We start from the raw sequence: 22,248 nt of genomic DNA, 5'->3' as shown, positions 1-22,248 counted from the left end.
TAATTTAGTGCTCACTTTTAATTTCGTGCTTTGTTCCACACAACCTGTATCGTTCACACAATCAAAGCAACCAGAAAAAAGCAGCTGCAATTTGGCAAGGCAGGATCTGACATCACTGATTAAAAATAAAAATAATTTTCCTGAGGTGAACTTCAAGTATTCTTTTCCAATTTCTTTTTACATTAGAGGGAGTCCTTCAAATCCAGTAATTCATCAGTGTAACACACAAGCAAAAAGGAGCCAAACTAAGCCAACTTTACACTAGGAAAAATACTAATGTAATGTCATTTACTCTGGATAAATTTTTTTCCATACTTGTTTAACCACTAATTCCAATTTTAAGTCAGTGGTGTAGCATTTAAGGATATCATAAGTCTCTGATTCTGGTTAATACTAACAGGTTAATTACAGAGACTGGGCTGGGAGGCAGAACTTCCTTGCATTTTACATACGAAAAGGTAGAGAATATATAGAGTAGAATATTGAATACTTGGATAGTTGGAAATGCACAGAGAAAAACCATAATACTGATAGCTGGTTGACTGGTTCTCAAAAATCAATACACAAATTTGTGAATGGATACAAAACTTAGTAGTTTGCATATTTGGAATCATGTTTGATTTCTATCAGAAGAACAAAATTCAAACTGTCTGATATTATATGTGACTCTTCTCTCTTGGTCTAATTTGGTTGTCCTTGAAATAACTTTCTACTTGCAGACTCGATTAATATGTAAATTCAATAACTCTCTCAAAGCACTAGTAATACAAAAATGTATGTGTCCCTAGCAAAGCTAAATAATCAAAAGGAAATTTAACAGCAAATAAAACAGCAAATCACTTGTTACATATTATCAAAAGGACAAATTGCCAGGTATCACTTATTAGTAATTAAGTTACTTCCCTCCTTTTTCTTGTCAAAGAAAAACACACTACCACCACAGCAAACCCAAAGGAGGATCAGGTATACTTCTGAATAACAACATTAATTTAGGTTTCTTTAATATTTCCTGCATCAAAGTCTGCTAAAAACAATAAAGAGGTCTCCATATAATTATATTCTTTCAGTTACATCTTATGTCATCACATCTTCCTTTATTCAATCCACCCTGAAGTTCAAGCAATAAATTTCCCTCCTGTGACTTCGATCATCTTCACAGTCGTTTTTCTCCACAACAACAGGTTTGAAGCAAAAAAAGTATCAAAATACAAATAACCTAAGTTTCCCTTGGACAGATAATCATTCAGACTTGTTGGTGGCCATCTCAGAAAACATGTTTACACCACTTCTTGTTTCACAGCAAAGGACTAAGCTGCTAACTTAAAACATGCTAGGAGTGTTTCCCTAAGCATCTGAATAACACAATCTATCTTGGAAGGACACACTTTTAGAGTAGAGAAACATTTAAGAACTTACAACAGTCCAAGATTATTTTTTTATATGATTTACAGCTAAAATTCATAGAAGATTTTGCACAACTCACATCTGGATCAATTCCTTTTTGTCAAGTACATAGGCATTTTTCCCCCAATAGTCACAAAATACAAAACATTGTATCTCCCAAGTAACTCTAGACAGAACAGGAAGTTGCTTCCTTTTGTTCTTAGTGGAAGCATGGATGTATTTTTCCCATGAGAAGATTTCATTTTCAAAAATCTGCATTTTTCCCCAACAGAAACAAAGCCAAAGATCTTCAAAAAAAACCAAGCAGGTATCCTACTGCTAATTAATAATTCCATTTTTCTACAAGTGAAAACAGGAAGACTCCAAGTGGCAAAGACAATTCTACAAATCTATTGATACAGCCATAAAATGCTCAATTATTGCTTCTTTTTTCAAAATTTCTGCAAAAAAAGGGCTATACTTGTGCCAAACTTCCCTGGCCAGAGGAAATTACATCTCACCCAATGAAAGCTACAGAAGGTTTGTGATTCCACAGAAAAGTGCTGCCCAGTTTACTGATTTAAGACCTGTTTTCTACCCTGACTTCCAACACAACTAATATTTAATTACAAGGTTTTGTGCCACCCTAAGGCCTTTAAGGAAGGATTGTTACAGGGGTTTGTCTGCCACAAACTCACAAGTGTCAGCAACAAATCTGGGTAGAACAAAGGAGGCTTGCAAAGCTGAAAGAGATTTTTTTCATGTGCTGTTAATTAAGATATTCTTTTGATTGGTACAGACCAGAGGACAGGAGTCAGAAGAACTCAAGCACAGGTGTGGTTTAAGGAGAGAAAAGGATAACCAAGTATGAATGTTTGAGAACTGTATTAATCTCTTTGAGGCATGACCTGCATTTCTAGTCCTCTTCACGTTAATCAGTTAATGTGGGTATCCAATTTCAGAGTATTTTGGGCAAGAGAAAGAGAGAGAATTTTTTTACTTTTTATAAAAATGTTCTTTTAATATTTAATAGGAGATATGGGTATTAGATATTAAATTTCATTACTTTTGTCTTGAAAATAATTTGTATTTAAATTTAGGATGAAACCCTAATCTATCTCGTTTTTTCTTTAATGACTTTTACATCAGTCTCAAAAGTAAATCTTGCATTAAGAACTTTTTCTAACCTGGCCATATCAACAGAATTAGTAGCTTCCATCACACATTCCTGTAATGCAGAATTCAATAAGCAACACAAAAATGAAACATGGTTTGGCAATCAGAAACCAGCAGGAAAGCACAGAAAAAGCTACAGATTTCAGTATGTTCTCATTTTAAATAAAGCTCAAGTGCCAACACAGCAATGCCTGTAATTATGACCTACAACTTCCACAAACCCTGGAACCTGCTGTCTGTGAGGTTTTCAACTTCACCACCCTCACTTATAACCTTAAGGAACTTGTTTATTTATTAAAACCTTCCTTTTAATACCAGAGCATAAAAACGCACCTCTGTTAGGAAAAGTACTTTTAATTATCTGAATTGCTTTAAATACGCCTTGAAGCTGAATGAGGAAAATTTAACCGCAAAAGCAGGGAAATTAAATCTCTCATTCCTTTTATTTTTGAAGCAAAAGAGTCAGACTTACCATTTACATTGCTGAGGAGAAAAATAACAGCTAAGCAAAGAAACCATTCCAGCTTCAAATGCTATAATATAATTATGATTCCATTAAGTTTGTGCAGGACAAACTTTACCTCAATCAATTTCCTTTCATAAGAGCTGGCGAGTTCCTCGTTGTTCTCTACTTGCTTTTGCTCTGGAATCGTAAATTCACCATCAGTGCTCCAAAGGTTTGGCAGAACTAAAACAAAGAGTTACCTCAAATTAAAATGTTAAGTTCCACAGACATCTAAGACATCCTGTGTAGAAGTAACAGCTCTGTGAGAAACAGTTATTAAAAGTATCAAAATAGAATGTAATATTAAACAGCATTAGAAGGACTAATATACAAATTCTGCAGGGAGCATTTTTTGTGAGCAGTATTTAGAGTGGTACTCTTAATAGAAAAAAAAATGTAAACCAAAAGCAATTGGCTGTTTTCTGACTAGAACTGAGTAATGTATGCAGGTAGTAACTGCCAATCCTGCCCAAAGTCTTTTAACACTAAGTATATGCTTCTCTTTTAAGCCTTTTTTCTACTTGGCTTCCAAAATATTGTTTCATATTACTTGCACAGAGTGCTTACACATCACAGAAATTACAGAAAACAGGGCTGAGAATGGACATTTCATCCTCCATCCAGTATTTCATGGCTTTGCATAAAGCAGAATCAGCTGTAGCTCCTCCATTCCTGACAGTTAATTGTCTAATTTATTCCTAGAAACCTCCAATAATGGAGATATCATGCTTGCCTGCACAATCTATTTAAATTTAAGTATTCTTCTCATAGAAGTTGTCTTGATAGCTAATCAAACTTCCTTCACCTGCCATGTAAGCCCATTACTTCTTTTATCTGCGGGGAATGAAAACTCCAGTTTATTCTATTCCTGTTCCCAGCCATCATTCCTGTAATTGATGATCACTTTGCAGGCCCGTTCCAAGTAAATCCCCTCCAAGTTACACAAAGTGCAATTCAACTTTTCCCCGTAGATCATGAATTTCGAAGAAAATAAAAGCACATAAAAGTAAACAAGCCCTAATAAAAGAGAAGTTTAATAAATGTTTTCATTATTTTTCAAAATCTAAACTATATATACACCCATTTTAAGGTAGATAGAAGACACTGTAATTCATCTGACTAAATACTCTTAAGCCTGAGAACTGGTTTTTGCTTTGAGGAAGAATATATGCATTCAGAAGTTTATTAATATTTAAGTGAATTTGAAAGCTATTTTAAGATCTTTTTCCTTGTAAATATTGCTTGATGTTCTTCAGCCAGAAACTCTAAAGATCAGCATTTTTATATAAATAATATTCTATCTAAGCAGGTTTGAAAAATGGTACACAGCCAACTCCTGCTGATGGCTGAGAAACCAAGATGCTGATTTATTAAATATTTAAATACCAATATCAAACTGCTCAGTCCATGGCAGTGATCACTCATTTTGAAAGCTGATATGATATCCTGAACTCGACTCAGTTCTGACTCTTGGGCAATTTATTTATAATCACATTTGCTGAGTGGGGATTTTTGGCTTTTTTAAGTCACCACAAGGCAAAGTATCATGCTGAGTTCCATTTATTATTTTAGGAAACTATTTAAAAGCCATACTCAATAGCATTTGATCTTATTGTAGCAAAAATGAAGAGTCTTCACTATTTATAGTGATAAAAATAACAGCAGAAGCTCAATTTATTTTGACTCTTTCAAAATAGTTACACAGAAAATCTAAAAACCTAGTGTTCTCAAATCTACAATGCATTTAAAACTTTTGGCTTGATATCACTTGGAAGAAGATTAATTATCATTAAAGTTATTTATTACATATACAAACCATGGGGTGCAATAGTTTCTACAAATCTGGTAAAAGAAAACACTTCTTTTGTCTCTCTCTCCTTTTCTGCGGTTAGTTCTCAGGGATTATTTACATACTTGAGTACTTACTTTGAGTCAAAGGCCCCAGTACTACTAAAATTTCACCTAAATCTTCAGTGGCAGCTAATTTTTTCTAGTTTCATAGAAATACAATGTGTGGAGTTAGAATGTAAAAAAAATTATTACAAACAGTGCATGTAGCTGAATCTGGTCACTAATGATAAATATTACAGAAAATTACTGCGGATTGATTAAATATCCTTGGAGCATAAAGCATACATGTGTTCATTTTTAGAAATGTTGGTACTGTTCCATCCCCCTTTTTCATCTATAAATCTGACCATCCTACTCAGTTTCTATTCTTACCACTCCCTCATTTGCATAATTTTAACATGGTGGAATATAGCTAGCCTAGGAATACTTTTTTCTTTTCCTATAATTACACTCATCATGGAAACTGTCACTACTTAATGAAGGATAATTTCTGCTATTATAAGAAGCCTAAGCGCTGCTTTTCGTGAATAATTCTTAATATGAATCACTACACTCCGGCACAGTCGGAAGTAAAAACATGTGTTCTCACTAACAAATATCCTTTTAAGGATGAATGAAGTTTTGAAACTCCAGAGAAGTATAGTGACTAGCCCTTAAGAGCAGTGCTATTCATCCATGCAGCCACTTACAGGACCACAATATTCCCAATTTAAAAAACCATCAGGCAGATGGTGCCAATTGCTGAAAAGCCATCTCGGCTCTCAAAACACCTCCTTGCAGTCAGTGGAAATACAGGTCCCACCAGGAGAGGATTCAGAATCAAGACTCCAGTTCATCTGCTCGTGGACACTTCTATCACAGAGCCCAAGAAAAACAGGTAAGCCTGCTGCTAACTCGTTATCTTTCAGATACAAAATGTGCTCATTACTTCTCAATACAGAGCCTCTTTCAAACACACTGATCTCCAAAACAAGAGTATAACCTAGAGATACTAAATTATCTCTCCTCAAAATAATTATTTTTATGTTCCAGTCTCACAGTAATTCACGGATTATTGTTTATCTGACAGCTTTTTCTGGGAAGTTTGTTACTGAAAAAAAGTAAGGCCACCCCATCTACCAGAAAATGCTCTGTAACAATAAGTACAAAAATCTACATCAGTATTTTTCTCAAAAGGATAATACATCAAATATGTTATTTTCACTACTGGGAGATATTACTCTAGGATAGTTTGAAGAGCTAAACAGGGTTTCTAATCATCTCTTGCTACCCCTGGTTTCATGTAAATTATTTCATTTCTTTTGGTGAAGACTCAGCAAGGAAAGCAGAGACTTCTTCATTGTTTCTGCTCAGCAGTAATTTGCTAGTATTCCATCACACAACATTCTTTTGTTTGCCATCAACCTGCATTACAAAACTCTTCACACAGCAGCAAACAGCCCAGTCAGAGATGAATCAGGGACAGCTCTCACAGAAGCAGAACTGTCTCTTTTCAGAGAGAGGGGGAGAGCTCATGTCATACAGGGCAGCAGGTGGAATCACAAATCCTGTCCCCAGCCACACTAGGACTGTGTGTGGCTGAAGAGCTGGTAAAGACCAGGGCTTGCACAGGACTGGGTGGTTGGTTGTCTGAAAAGATTCATTCCAGGATCAATAAAAAAAAAAAAGTTTCTTGTAAATCAGAGTCAGGGCTAAGCACTGGGAACTCCCTCACTGTTGTTTCTCTACAAGTCCAGGAGCCACTTCCATCATTTAGTTACTATCCCTGTGCCTCCAATAGTCTCCCTCAATGGCAGCATCCAGAAAACCAAACCCTGTGCACGGATTTTTTTTTCCCTTCACGTTGTCCTTACCTTCCACCGTTTGACCTTCTCGTCTGAGCATCTGGACAGCTCCTACGTACTTCTTCAGCTGCACTTTTAGCACCTCATTTTCTCTGTTGATAAAAAGAACAGAATAATTATTGGTTTCTCAAAATAGATGACAGCCCTTTTCAATGGAACAAACATACTGTTATAAGTTTTACCTAAGTTACCCCACAGGGAAAAAAAATATTTACACATTAATAATACATTAACAGCAGAGTACCAGGAAAACGAGTTTTGTGGGATCACATAAACACATCAGTGAAACAGATTATCTTGTAATCAAAAACTTTCATTAATTGTTTAATTTAGATTTTCTATACTATGCTATGTTGATGGCAAACAAATGATACAGTCTCTCTAAATCAACAATTGATTAAAATAAAAGGATGGGACACCAGACAAGGAAATTCTTTGCCAGAGCAGAAGCACATGCCCAGGGTGGCATGGGCACGTCACAGGTCACAGCAGGCAGGCATTTTAGTTATGGGAATTTATTTGAGAAGTATTCAGAAACACATGCAAATATGTTTGATGGTCCTTATCATACTACATATACATACACACACAAAATATACATAAATTACGTGTATATACACACACACAAATAAACTGCTGTTGTGAGCAACGTCACATTGCTCATATAAGGAGCCTTGACTGATACTATATTCATATTTCTATGGATTTCAAATCAGATTTCTGAACCATGCAACCCCGATTTTATTCAGTGTTAATCAATAGAAGTGGAAGTTGAACTATATACAATAGAGTGAGATTATATTATAAAACCAATCTCCACTTCTTCCTCCTAGAAGAAGCTCCTTCATCCCTTACTAAATATGATTAAGTTGATTATCTTGTGTGCATCTCACTCTTTTTATAAAATGTTTTTGTCACTTGTGACATGTCACCAACTAACTAAGCAGGAAGAAAATGTTATTTATTACAGGAATATTCAAATTAGTTTTCACAAGCACAAACAAGAGATATTTTTTCCTCTCTCTAAGAAGCTGCTTAAGGGAAGTGATGGAATCATTTCAAGATGCACAACACATCATTTCACCCATCACTGAAGGGCTATGGCTGTGAATGAAGTGTTGTAAAACAGAATAATATAAAATGCCAAACCCAAATGCAATGTGGCTGAAGTAATACAGGCAGTAGATAAGAGGAGGCAAATTAGGTGATAGAATCTACAGTAAACAGAAGGTGCATAGAAGTGTAAGACAAAGTATAGCCAAAATTCTCATCCCCCATTTCCCTACAAGGTGTAGTTTCATCTTCTCTATCTGCTTTTCCTGCTACAAAGCCTGTCCTTTGTAATATGCTTTCCTCCAACACAGCTGAAAGCAGTCTAAGGATATGCAATCTGAGATTATCCAATTTCACAGTCAACTTCAATAAATTTCTTTGCCTTGCAAAGGGATGTAATAGCATTCCATACAGAAGAAGGAATCTCAATTAAAAATCTTTAGCATTGCCAAGAAGCCACTGGCACAATATGTCCATGAATTTGAGAAAGGTTCGTTGATAAGGACAAAAAAAAAGACAACAAAGAACCAGCTGACAACATAATACTACAGAGTCTATCGAGTCTATCCTATCAGAAGACTGGGAAATAGGTTGAACACTGAGACTGCTCCTTTTGAAACAATATAATAACTGTTATGAAAGAGCTATTCCAATTTTTCACACAGAATAATGAGATTACCACTACTTGAAACTGAAGTGACCTAAGATTTTTTTTCCATTTTTCAATGAGAACTTTGTAAACTTGGTAAAATTTCTCTCAGTAAGCCAGTATTTGGTCTAGGAGAGCAGAGACTCTCTGCAGAGTCCAGGAGACCAGCTGAGTAACTGCAGATATCCAGAAGCCTTCACTTCTGCACTGATTGATGTGTCACTGAAATTTGTGTTCTCAAAGCCTCCAGGAGGGTATTTATGTCAAATTCTGCAAAAGAGCTTTGGGGACACACATAAATATATCAGCTCTCGTAATGTGAAAAATATTCATCCATCCAATCACAGCAGTCAGGTTCTTACTGAATGATTTCCCTTGCCCTCAAAACATTCAGGATTTTACAAATGATGAAAATTTTCTACTCTGGTCAATTGTTCTCAATATAAACAGTGAGCTTTCACTACTTCAAAATACCTGAAACTTAGTTTCCTCTTATTCACCTACTGTATTATGCATCCACAGAGCAATTGCAAAGTTTTTGTTACTTCAAAGTCTTCTGATTATTCATCTTGTCCAACTTCTTGGTTTAAAATATTATTTATTACAAAATTTTACAACCCTTACTATTGAAGCAGCATCACCTACAATGTACTAAGTGAACCAACCAAAAAAAAAAAAATCAGAAGGAAAACCTATATTCCAAAATAGCTGTAGCAATGTTAGTAGGGCAGAAAATGAGTTGCAATGAATCATTAAAGAAATGCATCCCAAGTCCATAGTAACTGGTGACACAAGAATTTGTTGTACCTAAGCAGCTCCCAACACTGTTTTTATCACACAACAAGGCAAACTGACTGTCAGAAGAGCAATCAACACAACATACCCAGTCTTGGTAACAATAAGAGAAATTGCATAAACTTGTTTAAAAATAACTACTCAGTCTAAGTGAGCATCTCTTCAGATCTTGTTATAAAAGCTCCTTATCTATTCTTTAAAAAGGTATGTGCATGACAAATATCTGATTCACCCATATGTCACTGCAAATTCAAAAACTGTGGGGGAAGTGAGTCAAAGAAACACGAATACACAATTCCTATAACCTGAAACGTGAATATTAAATACTGAGGTATTTGCATTGTCTCTATTGCCTTACAGCACATGAATGTCAAACCCTCTTAGCCATATCTCGCCCTCCCTCCAAGTGAGTAGTTTGGTTTGATGTGTCACCAAAAGCAGAATTAGGAGTGTTCTAAATACTACTCTTTTTTTAAAGAAAATTTATCACTTTCAAATACGAGCTCTGCTATGCAATACAAAGCTTTCAGGAATCTCAGCTGTGGTACTTCAGGACTGACACTGAGCACTCAGCCTGTGCATGCAGAAAACAACTCTTCTCTCTGGGAAAAGGCCCAGATTACTATTCTTATTTAACTCATGGGATGGGTTTGTTGTTTACTATACATGTGAATCATCCCCAGGATCTTACACATCATAGGTTACTCTAGAGATTATTTAGAATTGTAAGGAGAATCAAACTATTACAGTAGCATTTACCTTCAAAAGTCTTTCTTAAGCTGAATCCTATTTAGATGAGGGGAGGGTTACAATTCTTTCAGCATAGCTGGGGCATAAAGTCAAGCTGGAGGCAAATCACTACTGGGGCCAATGTTGTTTAAGACCCTCCTTAATGACCTGGGTGCTGGGCCAGGGTGCACCCTCAGCAAGGTCACAGCCAACACAAAACTGGGCAGCAGCTGATACACAGGGTGTTTGTGCTGCCATTCACAGGGATGGGACAGGCTGGAGAACGGGACTCAGAAGTTCAATAAAGGGAAATGCAGAGTCTTGCATTTGGGGAGGAACAGCCCGAGGCACTCATTCGTGCTGAGGGGCTGGAAAACAGCTCTGTGGAGAAGGATCTGGGAGTCCTGGTGGATAAACAGCTGACCACGAGCCAGCAACACACCCTTCACGGCAGAGAAAGGCAACAGCAGCTTGCACAGCGTTAGGGACAGCACTGCCACCGAGCCACTGCCAGCAACACTGCCCAGAGGGGCTGGGCGGGCTCCACCTCTGGGGATGTTCAAAACCTGACTGGAAATGGTCCTGTAACAGCTGACCTTCCTGCAGCTAGGAGAAAACAGCTGCATCACTCCAGAAACTCGTACTTGTTTGTTAATAATGTTTGGCAACAGCCATGAAAACCTGCCAAGAGGACAAAAAAGCATCAGCTCAGGCAAATGAAGTCATGCTCAAGTAATCCAACAGGAGAAAGACAGATCAGATGGAAGTGTCACTGAAGGGATGGGTAATCCATTCTTTACTGCTTACACACCTGAGGGCACATACAGCAGGGCATCTGTGTCAGCACTGACATATGTTAAATAACTTAAAGCAATAAATAAAGACACAAATACTCCTCCTCATTTCAGCTGACACAAGGACCACTCAGCACAATTGCTACATACTGAAGTAAGGACTTGCTGGGAGCAGAGGGGTCCCCAGACTTATCTCAGTGTGGTACTACATAAAACACCTACCAAAGGAAACAATATTAAAATGAAACAGCTTCTAAAACAAGTCCACACTGCCTCCAGATCTGGAGAATCCCAACAATCCAGCATGTGTATTTTGGGGAAGAAAAAAAAAAATCTTTTTTCTTGTATGCAGACTTTTTATTCCCTTGTTTCACTGCAGTTACTTTTTGAGACATTTTCAGCCCTTCTTACCGTGCCAAGGCCTGGACTTTCGTGGCATGTCTCTCTTCCTGCTCTGCTACTTTCCTTCTCCAGTTGTCCATCTCCTGCCTCAGTGCTGCTGAGAGCTCCATCTCTGCATCCAGCAGGTTTCGCAGGGATCTGGAAGAAGGCAACAACCTCTGTTTTGAACCCTGCAAACACTGTTTAATGACCAGAGTATATTCTAGGAATCACAGAGTAGGTTGCCTGAATGACACCATTAATGCAATCCTAAAATCTCATTATTCGATGTAATAAATTCACATGATTTGATTATACAAACATATGAAAAGCTACAAGGAAATAGATCCAATTTGAGCAGCTGTAAATGCTTACTATTAATTTCTATTACAACCTCATTAACACTGAAGCACAATCTATTATGGGATCTACTGCACCACCATGCAGAAAGAATTTATTATTTTAAAAAGTTTATCTTGTGTTTTCAGTGCTTCAGTGCAAGTCCATACATCTCAGGAATAATCTATATATTTATAATATATTTACCAGCAAGGGTAGGAGACAGACATGTCTCTGCCACAGACCCCAAAGGTCAGCATGATGCATAGTGGAAAAACCCAAAGCATTCTGCTCCTTCTGCCAAAAACACCCAGTCAATGGGGTAATAACTGGCAATTATGGGAGTAGGAAGAAGAGGAGGCAGGAAAATAGGATCAGTTGGTACTCTCGGCATTAAAAAGTCCCAAAACATCTATAGGAAAATGTAAAATACCAAAATAGCCCTACTAAAACATTGAATACATTTGTACTTTCATTCATCTAATCATGTGTTTCAATAAACTAAATAAATACAAAGTAGGCTTGATTGCATTTTAAATAAGAGACTGGTCATTTTTACATTTCCATCATCATTTTGCCCCCAGTGAACATAAAGACCTTCACAAATGAAAGCCACTTTCAGCATTACATTGTCAGCCATCCTCCATCAGTTCTTCACCAGAAGGGGAAAAAAAGATATTTTCTGAATATTTGTAAAAGGACAAACTTTTGCTCATTTGGAAAGTTGTCTTAAGAAATCTTCAGAATTTTTTGGCTGTAAGTTTTGGTTTTGAAAAACCTGCAACTGCAAAAGCTGCCAAAATACCAAGAGTTATCTGTGATTAAACTAAACTAACTCAAAGGAAAAAGGTGACCTGAAAACATTACTTCCAGTATCAACATTTAAACAGTGAAGTATTTACCTTTCAGAGAAAAATAACATTTGCATCAAAAAGATTACACAAAGATTATGTATAGCTTCACATAAAGGATAGCTTGTATTAAAGTAACAGATTTTTTTCTTAAATTACAATCCCACTTGACTTAAAAAAGAAAACTACCTATTCTGCTCTTCCAGTTCATCCTTCCTATTCATCATGGCCACGATAGCTTGACGAAGTTCATCTAAAGAGAAGGGACAAAAAAAGATTTGATTTCTGTGCTCAGTCCAGATCTAAAAGTCATGGACACAGGCAACAGACCCCACACGATGCCAACACCATTTGCTATTCAGCAAAGCACATGAAAATGCTCTCACTCTCCTCACTAATTTGAGCAATCTTTCAAAACCGGGGTTATTTAACACCGTATCAGAAGAACTGATCAAACCAAATGAGTCTGCATCTGGCTTTAATACCAATGTTTACAAGTGTGCCCCGGGTGCAGCTGGTTTGTTTTAATCACAGCTGTATTGCAGAATGCACCTTTTCACTCTGTGCATATTAATGCCATACACTGCTACCCCTTCAGCTCCTTCACATTGCTGCTCTTCCTCCCCATGAATTCTGGCACAGGGAATATATCCATTACAGGGAGGTGGAAATAGAGAAAATGTCACTGCTTCTTCATGGCATTTCTTCTCAAGCTCAGTCTTAAAGATGGGATTTCTGAATCTTGTAGTTTCCTATAAAAACCCTCCTATTTTTAAAAAATACTTTCTGTCATTAAATCAAGAGTAAAAATTTCAAAAAACCCAACTGACAGAATTTTAGAATTTTTAAAGATTCCTTTAGGTTTAACATGATACCAGAAAAGCCAAATACCACACAGAAAAGTGTCAGCTCAAAGCACTGCCTCACCTGCAGTCCTTCTGCTGAGGTTTTATTAAAGGTTTTACCATACAACTGTACAGAGGAACCGTGACTACTTACTATAAACTTAGAGAAAAATATTAGGACTTAATCATCTAACCTAAAATAGATGTTGACTTCCCGATCTTGCATGAATACATGAAATAAAAGAGGTCTTCAGAGATTTCAGTGGCTTCTAGCAATCATCAGGATGGATACACGTCATCCTAAACCAGATTTTTTTTAACAATTTCACATACGTTAATCAATAGTTGTATGAGTGCGACAAGGACACAATTATATTAAAAACATCCCTCCCAACAGTTAAATGAAATGTTCTCATTATATCAGCCAACTCTGTTTTGCAAGTATTCAGTGCAGATGTCAATAAATTCTGTGTGCTTTTACTGAAAACACACCAACACAACTGGCATCACTTATTTCCTTCCAGCAAAGCCAGTGGAGAACTTTTTTCCCCTTTACATTCAGTTCACTGATTTACCCATATCTCCCTTAGTATTTTCTACAGTTACAGAAACTTTTGCCCATTCAAGAAAAACTTGACACTGTCCCGTGGAGCAGATGGAGTCTGCCAGACTCTGGTGGTGAACAGAACACGAAGGATTCCTGTCACTGCAGTGTATCAGCCAGTGCTGCCACAGTTCCAGGCCGGCACTGGCAACCTCCAGGTCGATCCCACCCTTGCAGGCCTGCAGGATTCAGCAGGGCTCTCCTACTATCTGAAATCAGCCAACCCAAATTTCTCCATGCTGGATTTTTTCTGAAACATTTCTGCATCTTTAGCCATGAAGAAAGTAGATGATTATTTTTCTACTCATTTCATATTATCCATATTATGGCTTAAGAACTAATTGGCATTAGCAAGAAACATTTCAGTAGGTCATTAGGGAGATTTTGCACTTCATTAATTCAGCATAGAAAGAATAATTATTTCTCTACAGAAAAAAAACAAACCAACAAACAAAAAACCACAAATTCAAATCTTGCAGAAAAGCCAAAACTGAAATTTGTGGGTGCTAAATACTAGCACACATTAAAAAAAAATCTGGAGACTTCTGCTTTCTCTTATTCAAAACCAAAGCTGCAATTACCTGGGTACTTTAACCAGTCCTAAGGCTGAGCTTTCAGCAAAAAGGACATTGCAGTTGCCTTTTTCATCATTGCCACCACCTCCTGACCCAGCTCAAAATTGGGGGTGTATTTCTTTTTCTTTTCACCCAAACAGTTGCCAAGTGATGTCACTGTTGAGTTTAATGCTGTTGCTGGCACAAGGCACACAGCAGAAAGCAGTCAGGGCAGAACACCTTTCTAGTTCATAATAATGAGGAGTAAAAGCTGGAATAGCCTTTCTGGCAAGAGTGAAGTTCACACAGCATTGAAGTGACCAGGTAACCACTGTAATTTACAGAGGAATTGTAGAAAAACTTGGAATTGAAAGATTACACATGACAAAATATGCTGTGCTCCTTGATTTTCATCACTAGTTTTCATAAGATGGTCTGTAACAGCTTTGATTGACTACCATTACTTTGTTGGGGTGGGAGAGTGAGGTGGGGGAACAAGAGGAAAAAAAAAAAATCAAACCCTACACTCTGAGATTTAAGTATTATATTTAGCTCTAAAATATCAAACTTGGTGATGAAACTCAACACATTATTAGGATTATTTTAGTCATGATGAGGCACTGCCACTCTGAGGGTAGACTGGAAAGGTTGGGGATTTTGCGAGGTTTTTGTTTGGGGTTTTTTGTGGTTTGTTGGTGGAAATTTTTGGCAGTGGACAATTGGTGGGTTGTAATAGTCCTGAAAATGTAAAGTGCAAAGTTGCCAAAATGGACCACAGTCCATCAGCCTATCTGTGAAACAAACAACTGCCCTAAGGATGAGGAAAATAGAACAATCCAGGAAGTGTCACACAAATGTATAACACAAGCAAAAGGATCCACTGAAAGCTTTCAGTGCAGTAGCACTCTGTAACAACATGAAGATCCCCAACTACAATGCTGAATTCAGAATCCTCCTCAAGAAAGTATCAAGCCAATGGTATTTTAAATATTTCAAGGGTGTCATTAAAATATGATAATGCACAATCAACAGTTAGTTGCTATTATGTGTCTAACTGAATAAATTAAAGCTGTTGCTACTCAGACAAGTTATTGCAGTGCTGGTTCTGCACTTCCTCTGGGGTGCCTACTCTGCAATAATTGCCTGTGTGCATACTCAGGGTTTTAATGTGCACTCATTTATTAACATTTAAACAGCAAAGCTATTATAAATTGTCTCCATTTGTTCAATTTTACCAGCCTATTTAAATTGTAACCTTAACTTGCCTAATAACTTAATCTTCTTTTCCTTATTTCATCCAGAATCTTCTGCATGAGTGGAGACCTGAAATCCCATCTTCTCTCAGTCCCCTCTCCCACACACACACAAGCAGAGCACAAAAGCAAAATTCTGTTAAAGGCCATGGTTTGCAAAAAAGAAAAAAGACTCTTGAAATACAAGATGTTAAAATACTTTTCTATTTCCATTTGCCTCATTTTTCTGAGAGTTATAGAATTGACAACACTATAGAGACACAACAAAGCAGAAACTCCAAACTTCATTATCATATATAGGAAAATAAATCAATGCTTAATTTAAGACCACAAAGGAAAACACACCTCCTACTTAGTATTCCATACTAATTTAGTTCAATTGCAGATAGCAGTGGAGATGTGGAGGAAAGCTCAACACAAGCCACTGAGACCAGAGTTCCCAGGAGGCTGGTCCAGCCTGTGCCTACCCAAGCAGCAAAACTGCCCCATGGTTACACTTCTGTTGGTTCTTCTTGAAGTGATGAGTGTTAAGGAGTCATATTTTCTATAACTTCTCAAAACAAACACAATTTATCATCAACACTTCTTTAGCCTCTCCTTCTACAATAAGCACAAAAGAGTAAAACAGTATTGGTGTAATCAAGTAAGTAAAAAGTTACCAAGAAAGAGTCACAAACTTTAATTTCATGATCTTTTGATACAAGGAACTGAATAGAACTAAAAGGGCACCATCCTATTTAATTCAGGTATAACATTTAAAACTTTCAAAAAATTGCAATTTATTACTTTCACTTATACTTCTTGAAAGATTTCAGCAGCATGTCACACCAGGCAGCTGAATGCAAAGTAAATCCAGTGTCACACACTGAGGCAGGTTCACTTCAAACCTGCCAGAGCACCCACAGTTCATAAGCTTTTGTCTGCATGCTATGCTTGCCTCCAAGATGAGTGTATGATCATAACCTAATTTTTCCAGCAGACTTATGTCTCATACACTGTGTGGGTTAGAAAAGGGAATAAATTTAAAGAAAAAAAAAAAAGTCAGGGTTGTAGCAGTAACCATAAATTTGGCATTTTCTGACTTCTGGACTTCACAACCTCAATCTTTTTCCCCCCTCTTCTATTTTTTTTTTTTTTTTAATAAAACAGTGGGAGGATGGCCAAGTATTCTTACTTCATGAGCGTGTTTGATGTTAGACTTTATGTCCTACTTTGGAGTTGCCTTGTGCTTGACATGACATTTATGTTCTCTAAAGTACCATTAACAAAAAGTGATACACTACTGTTATTAAGGATCAGCATTCAACACCAACATATCTAAAAATGAAGTGATAATCAGGGTTCTGTAAAAACAGATAAAAGAAAACCAGTGAAGTCTTTCACATTACGTAACCTTAGGAGATATTTCTGCTTGAAAACAACTTCTTGAAAAAAGGATTCCCATGTGCAAACCAGTAATTCCAAACTATGTCTTTCTTTATAAGGTCACCTTCAGGGCATGAAATACATAATGCTTTAAGAAACACCTGTCAATTTTCCAGCAACCTCCAGAAAAGTCATAAGTTTCACAACTTATGCTGTTTAGCCCAAGAGTGGATAAGTATGATTTGCAATCACCTGTTATGAAGAATGAGCTGTAAGTGAAATCATCTCTCAGAGAACACAAGGTCATGCAGAACTCCTCTGCAATCCTGCACACAGACTAGCAGGGTGGGCTGGGAGCAGTCTCCAGGAATGATAGGGGTTTTTTTTATTTTCCTGAGTGCAAATTTACACAGATATTTTCAGAGACAAACAAAACTTGCAGCAGACTACTTACATCTTAAATCAGAAGTCTGACCTTTAAAGACATGAGGAGTTTTATGCTCCCTAAGCTCCCTGCATGAACACTGATTGTTGAGTCTTTATTTAGTGCTCAAGAATCTTGTAAATACTATCCTGTCACATCACTATTCATAGGGTAAATTTTAATAGGAAACAAATTAGACAATCCAGTGCTGGCCTTCTACTGCACAGAAGGGTCCTGACCAAAAATAAGTGTGTAAGATGAACTGCAGCTTTGCTCTCACTGATGAAACACAAACATTTTCTTTCCACAGCTGTGCTTTCAAAGAAGTCACGAAAATTTAGTACCTGTCAGTGACCAGTGGCACCCAGGTGACAGAACAGGTCAGAAGCTGTTTAGAGGACACAGAAAGTACAAAAGCAGACACCCTATTGACTTACAGGTTTGATTATTCAGTGAAGTTCTTCGGTGATTGTGAAAAAATGGGGGCTTTCTCAAGAATATATGAAAAAATATGCAATGATGTACAAAGCTGCAACCTCTGCTAACCTTTGTGGTCAAGCCCAATTTTAAAATCTGAAGAAAATGATAGTGAAAAAACTAAATTACCAATTATTTACTAAAAATAGCAGTATAATAAAAGAACCCTGTAAAGAAGGACACAGGTAGCATCCTTCTAAAATGAAATTTTTTGAACTTCTTTTTTTTCCACTGCAAAAACAGAATGAGGAGACTTGTGCTGGTAGGAGAGGTTGTTTTTCACCAAAACAATGCTGAAAACAATCTTTCAATGGCAACACTTTGGAACAGACAAAGACATTTGTGATCCAAATATGACAAGACAAATCCAATTTTTTTTTAATTGGGAAATTACATAATATATACATATATATAAAACTTCTGAAAAAATCTTAATAAAATTGGTTCTAAGACACAATGATCTGTAAAATAGGACAAGTTTTCAAATGATGTCTCACATTCACAGCAAAAGTAACTATGGATTATGATTTCTCTTCAGTGGTATTAATATTTTTGGGCTGTATGTGCTGTTGAGTTAACCTATACCTTACAAATGCATGGGACATGAATCCAGGAAAATAATTCAAAACAGCAGAAATTTTAAATTACAGTTTCTCACAACATAATTTTCTAGCCTGCATATCAAAAGAAGTAAGGAAAGGTTAGTACTATACTAATAAGTTGGAAAGGAAGCAGGAAAAGAATATAATTAAAAAAAATTCATTTCAGGTTTTGTCTCCAGAAGTAAGAAGCACACAAATCCAGTCACTGGAGACCTCACAGCTATCTCTCACTGCACTACTGCATTCCATTTTTCTTGCCTGATGTGTTAGAATCAGTTGCTATGCAACCAAGCTATAAGCCTCACCATTTAATAATTCTTCTGCTAATTGCAATAGAGAAAAAGAGCCTCAGTGTCTGACTTTGCCATGGCACCAAATTCTTCCTGTGCAAAGAATCTGTGACCAATAACAACAAACTTGAGGAAAAGCATTTTTATTGAATGTAGCTGGGATCAGCTATTATAAAGGTATTGACTAATACTAGAAATGCATATTCATCTGAATTTTGATTACAATTATGATTATTTACTAAGTGTCCTATTAGCTTTGTGGATGTTTTTGAAATGCTTCCCTCCCCCAATTCCTTCCCCCAACGCCTTCTCTGAAACGGGAAACTAATGACAGCATGCATGCTTCTGTTGATCCTGTGTCTCCATTTCATTTACAAATTGCCAAGCATCAAGAGTTGAAAATCTCAGGATTTTCTTTCTATTTTGTAGCTGCCTCCCCTGCACCTCGGAACTAACCGAGCAACTGAAGGAGACCAATTGCGGCCCCTGCTGGTCCCTGACACCTCCGGAACAACAGAATCAGTGGAGGGCAGGAACGACACAAACATTCCCATGGAAGGGCTGCGACTGAAAAAATAAAAATGTAAGAACAAAAGGATATTGCAGTAATAACATCAGCAGAGAACACCTAATGACCAAAGGATCACAGTAACTAGCAACAATAACTCCATCTAGAGACCTTCAGTTATGTCTCAGACTGGTTTTCCACTTTATGGAGTACTTTGCAAAAGGATTGTTTAGCTTTGGAAAGCTCAGCCAGCAGACCAGTGCCAGAGCCTGAACCTTGCCCAGTGAAAATGCAGAGTCACCTCCTTTAACACAGGTTGACACAGACAGCATCTGAACATGACTTTAAAAAGTGAGATTAGAATATCTTAAGGGTTCACCCATTTTGTTGATTTCACGATTCAGTTTCAGTAAAGAATCTTGGCTGCGTCACTTCTAACTTCCCAAAAGTCATAATTTAAAACTTGAACATATTTAAATTTATAAGAAGAAACAAACACACACTCAAGAGCTTTAGGAACAAAGCCAGTTCAGCTACAGAACATTCTGTACTGTGAGGAACATCAACACATACTGGCTCACATGTTTGGACAGTCAGTTTAGGAACTACATCTTTGTTCGACAAGTAAATAGATTAAAGATGGGGTAAACAAACTGCCTGTGCTTCTATTAATCTATTTCTACAGCAAAGGCTACTTTATCCTGACTAGTTCTACTCTGAATACCACTGAAAATACAACTGTTCTCCACCTTCATCTTAACTAAAGCTTTTGCATATGAAAGCCCATATTTATGTCTGGAACAGATTTTTATATCAAAATCACAGACTGAGTGTACACAGAAAGAATTCTGTGTTTGTTTTGTTTTTTCTGACTAAGCATTAATGAAAGCAGGAAAAATAAGTAAGACCACATTGGAACCAACCATAAGTGTTTTCAGAGTTTGCACATTTAAAGATGTTAATCAAATTAAATCATCATTTTTCATTTAACTGCTGAGGCCACATCTACTATAAGGACATAGCAGTTGCAATGAACCCTAAGCTGGGATCTGCCAATACAAAAATCATTTTAGAGCAGTTCTTTCTAATGTGGCCAGCACATCAGAAATGGAGTGCTCTATGCCTCTCTAAACAGATCCTACTGAAATAAAAATAGAAAGAATTATAGGTCTTTCAAAGTTACAGTTACAGCAAGGTAGTACTTACTAATTGTCATGGATTCTGGCACGGTGGCTGAAGGCAACATACTGCTTAAAGTATTCACTTGTGCTGGAGAACTGACTTCCACTCTAGTCATAAAAGTACAGCATAATCAATAAATGGAAACAAAATCCTAAACTCAAATCTTAAGAAAAAAAACATTCCAGAAACTAGAACTGTCATCCTATTCACCCATATTTAATAACTTAATTTAACTATCCTTTAATGCATCTCCTGTGAGCCTGATTTAAGAATACACACAAAAAAACCCTCCAAGTTAGCAGGCCATGGAGAATAAAGTAAACATAAAATTAAAAAAAAATCAAAATAACATTTCAAAACCAGGAGGCCAAGCCTGTCTGTTATTTGACATGACAATGTGAATTCTTCCAGATAATTAGGAGAGGTTCAGTATATGAAATCAGGCAAAAAGGGAAGTGCAGGTTTTTTGCATTTGTCTTTCCAAACATTTGCCCAAGTACCCAGATGAGGAGTTGGTTTTCCAGTACTGATTGCATTAAGTAACAATAATAAGTTGTCAGCTACAGGGTGAAGGGTTTTTTTAAGGAAAACATATTTGACACATACCTGTAAGGGAGATCAGCTCTTCTTGGAACCAGTTCTACTGGATGAACATGTTCATGCCCCTCTCCATTCTCCAAATTATCTAAAGTAGAATGCACAAGCATTAGCTTTCTCCAGTTTACAGTGCTTTAAAAAAATAAAACATAAACAAATGCAGAAGGAAGGTAGTTACATTTTTAAATAGAAATACTCATCTTTACTAAAGATTGAAACACTTTAAATTCTTTCTCCAAAGTTGGCTTTTGCACATTCACCCCGAATGCCAGCAGGATTGTAAAGTCCCTTAGGAACACAGCCATCATCCAAAAAATTAGTATTGCACAATTCCTACCTGGTATTTTATATGCACATTTTACACTAACAGTGTTGCAAAGCTATGAAGAGACTTCTTACTGATGTTATTTTTGCAAGCCCCAGGACTTCAACCACCACATGGCATCTGCTACTCACTACAAATCTGTTTGGGACTCACAGAAGAATTTGTGGTTAGTCCCCAGCACATGAGACCTTGCAAAGACACCAGTCCTTTATGTATTCCCAACAGAGCACCATGGCTCTTCTCTGGCTCCTTGTGTCTATGGAGTAAACATCAGGAATCAGACAGATGAGCCATTGTCTAAAAAGCATGAATAATACGCATCTGTCCACAGACCCACAACTGTCGGGATCAAGAGATACACATCACTGGGCCTGTCATTAAGGAAGTTCATGTGGAAAGAAACAAAAATCATATTTTATTGATATTTTCTGCATCTCACTATGTAAGGGTTACAAAGTTACCATAAGGCAATCCTAAAATCATGACCTAAAATAGCACAGATTAAAAGTGGGAATTCTAGGAAACCAGTTAATAGGAATTAGTTATGTCAGAAAGACTACGGAGGAGAAAATTAATTTTTTAAGTTGTAGAGTTTACTGAAGCTCAGTTCCTAAAATGCATACTCCATTTTTGTTCCAAGCAACTGAATTTTGACTGAGGCTTTCTCATTCCTTGTTACATGGAGATATGATATGCCCTGACACATCCCTGCAGCACTGCAACAGACTCAAACTGCAAACACAGATATTACCACACAACACGACAGACTAAGCTGTAATCTATTCCAAATATATGTGTCTTGTTATTTATCTGTATTAAGACCTATAAACCAAAGTATTGGGTTAAACTATGTATTTTACAAGAGCTGTTTA

General features: G+C 36.9%; 1 protein-coding gene across 2 annotated transcripts in view; it reads right to left on the bottom strand.

The window, feature by feature from the left end:
* SNX29 (sorting nexin 29) overlaps positions 1–22,248 on the bottom strand; it is a 96,479-nt gene that overhangs the window by 57,082 nt on the left and 17,149 nt on the right. For both annotated transcript variants that reach the window (XM_050317911.1, XM_050317910.1), the window contains exons 10-15: positions 21,061–21,139; positions 20,479–20,561; positions 12,540–12,603; positions 11,191–11,319; positions 6,769–6,851; positions 3,141–3,247 (exon numbers count right to left, since the gene is read on the bottom strand). In XM_050317911.1, coding sequence (XP_050173868.1) covers positions 3,141–3,247; positions 6,769–6,851; positions 11,191–11,319; positions 12,540–12,603; positions 20,479–20,561; positions 21,061–21,139 — 545 coding nt within the window. The remainder of the gene's footprint in view (positions 1–3,140; positions 3,248–6,768; positions 6,852–11,190; positions 11,320–12,539; positions 12,604–20,478; positions 20,562–21,060; positions 21,140–22,248) is intronic.

The sequence above is a fragment of the Myiozetetes cayanensis genome, unplaced genomic scaffold, assembly GCF_022539395.1.
Source record: "Myiozetetes cayanensis isolate MyiCay16 unplaced genomic scaffold, myiCay2020 scf20-37, whole genome shotgun sequence".
In the NCBI taxonomy this organism is placed as follows: domain Eukaryota; kingdom Metazoa; phylum Chordata; class Aves; order Passeriformes; family Tyrannidae; genus Myiozetetes; species Myiozetetes cayanensis.
This window is presented reverse-complemented; position numbering and strand designations above follow the sequence as displayed.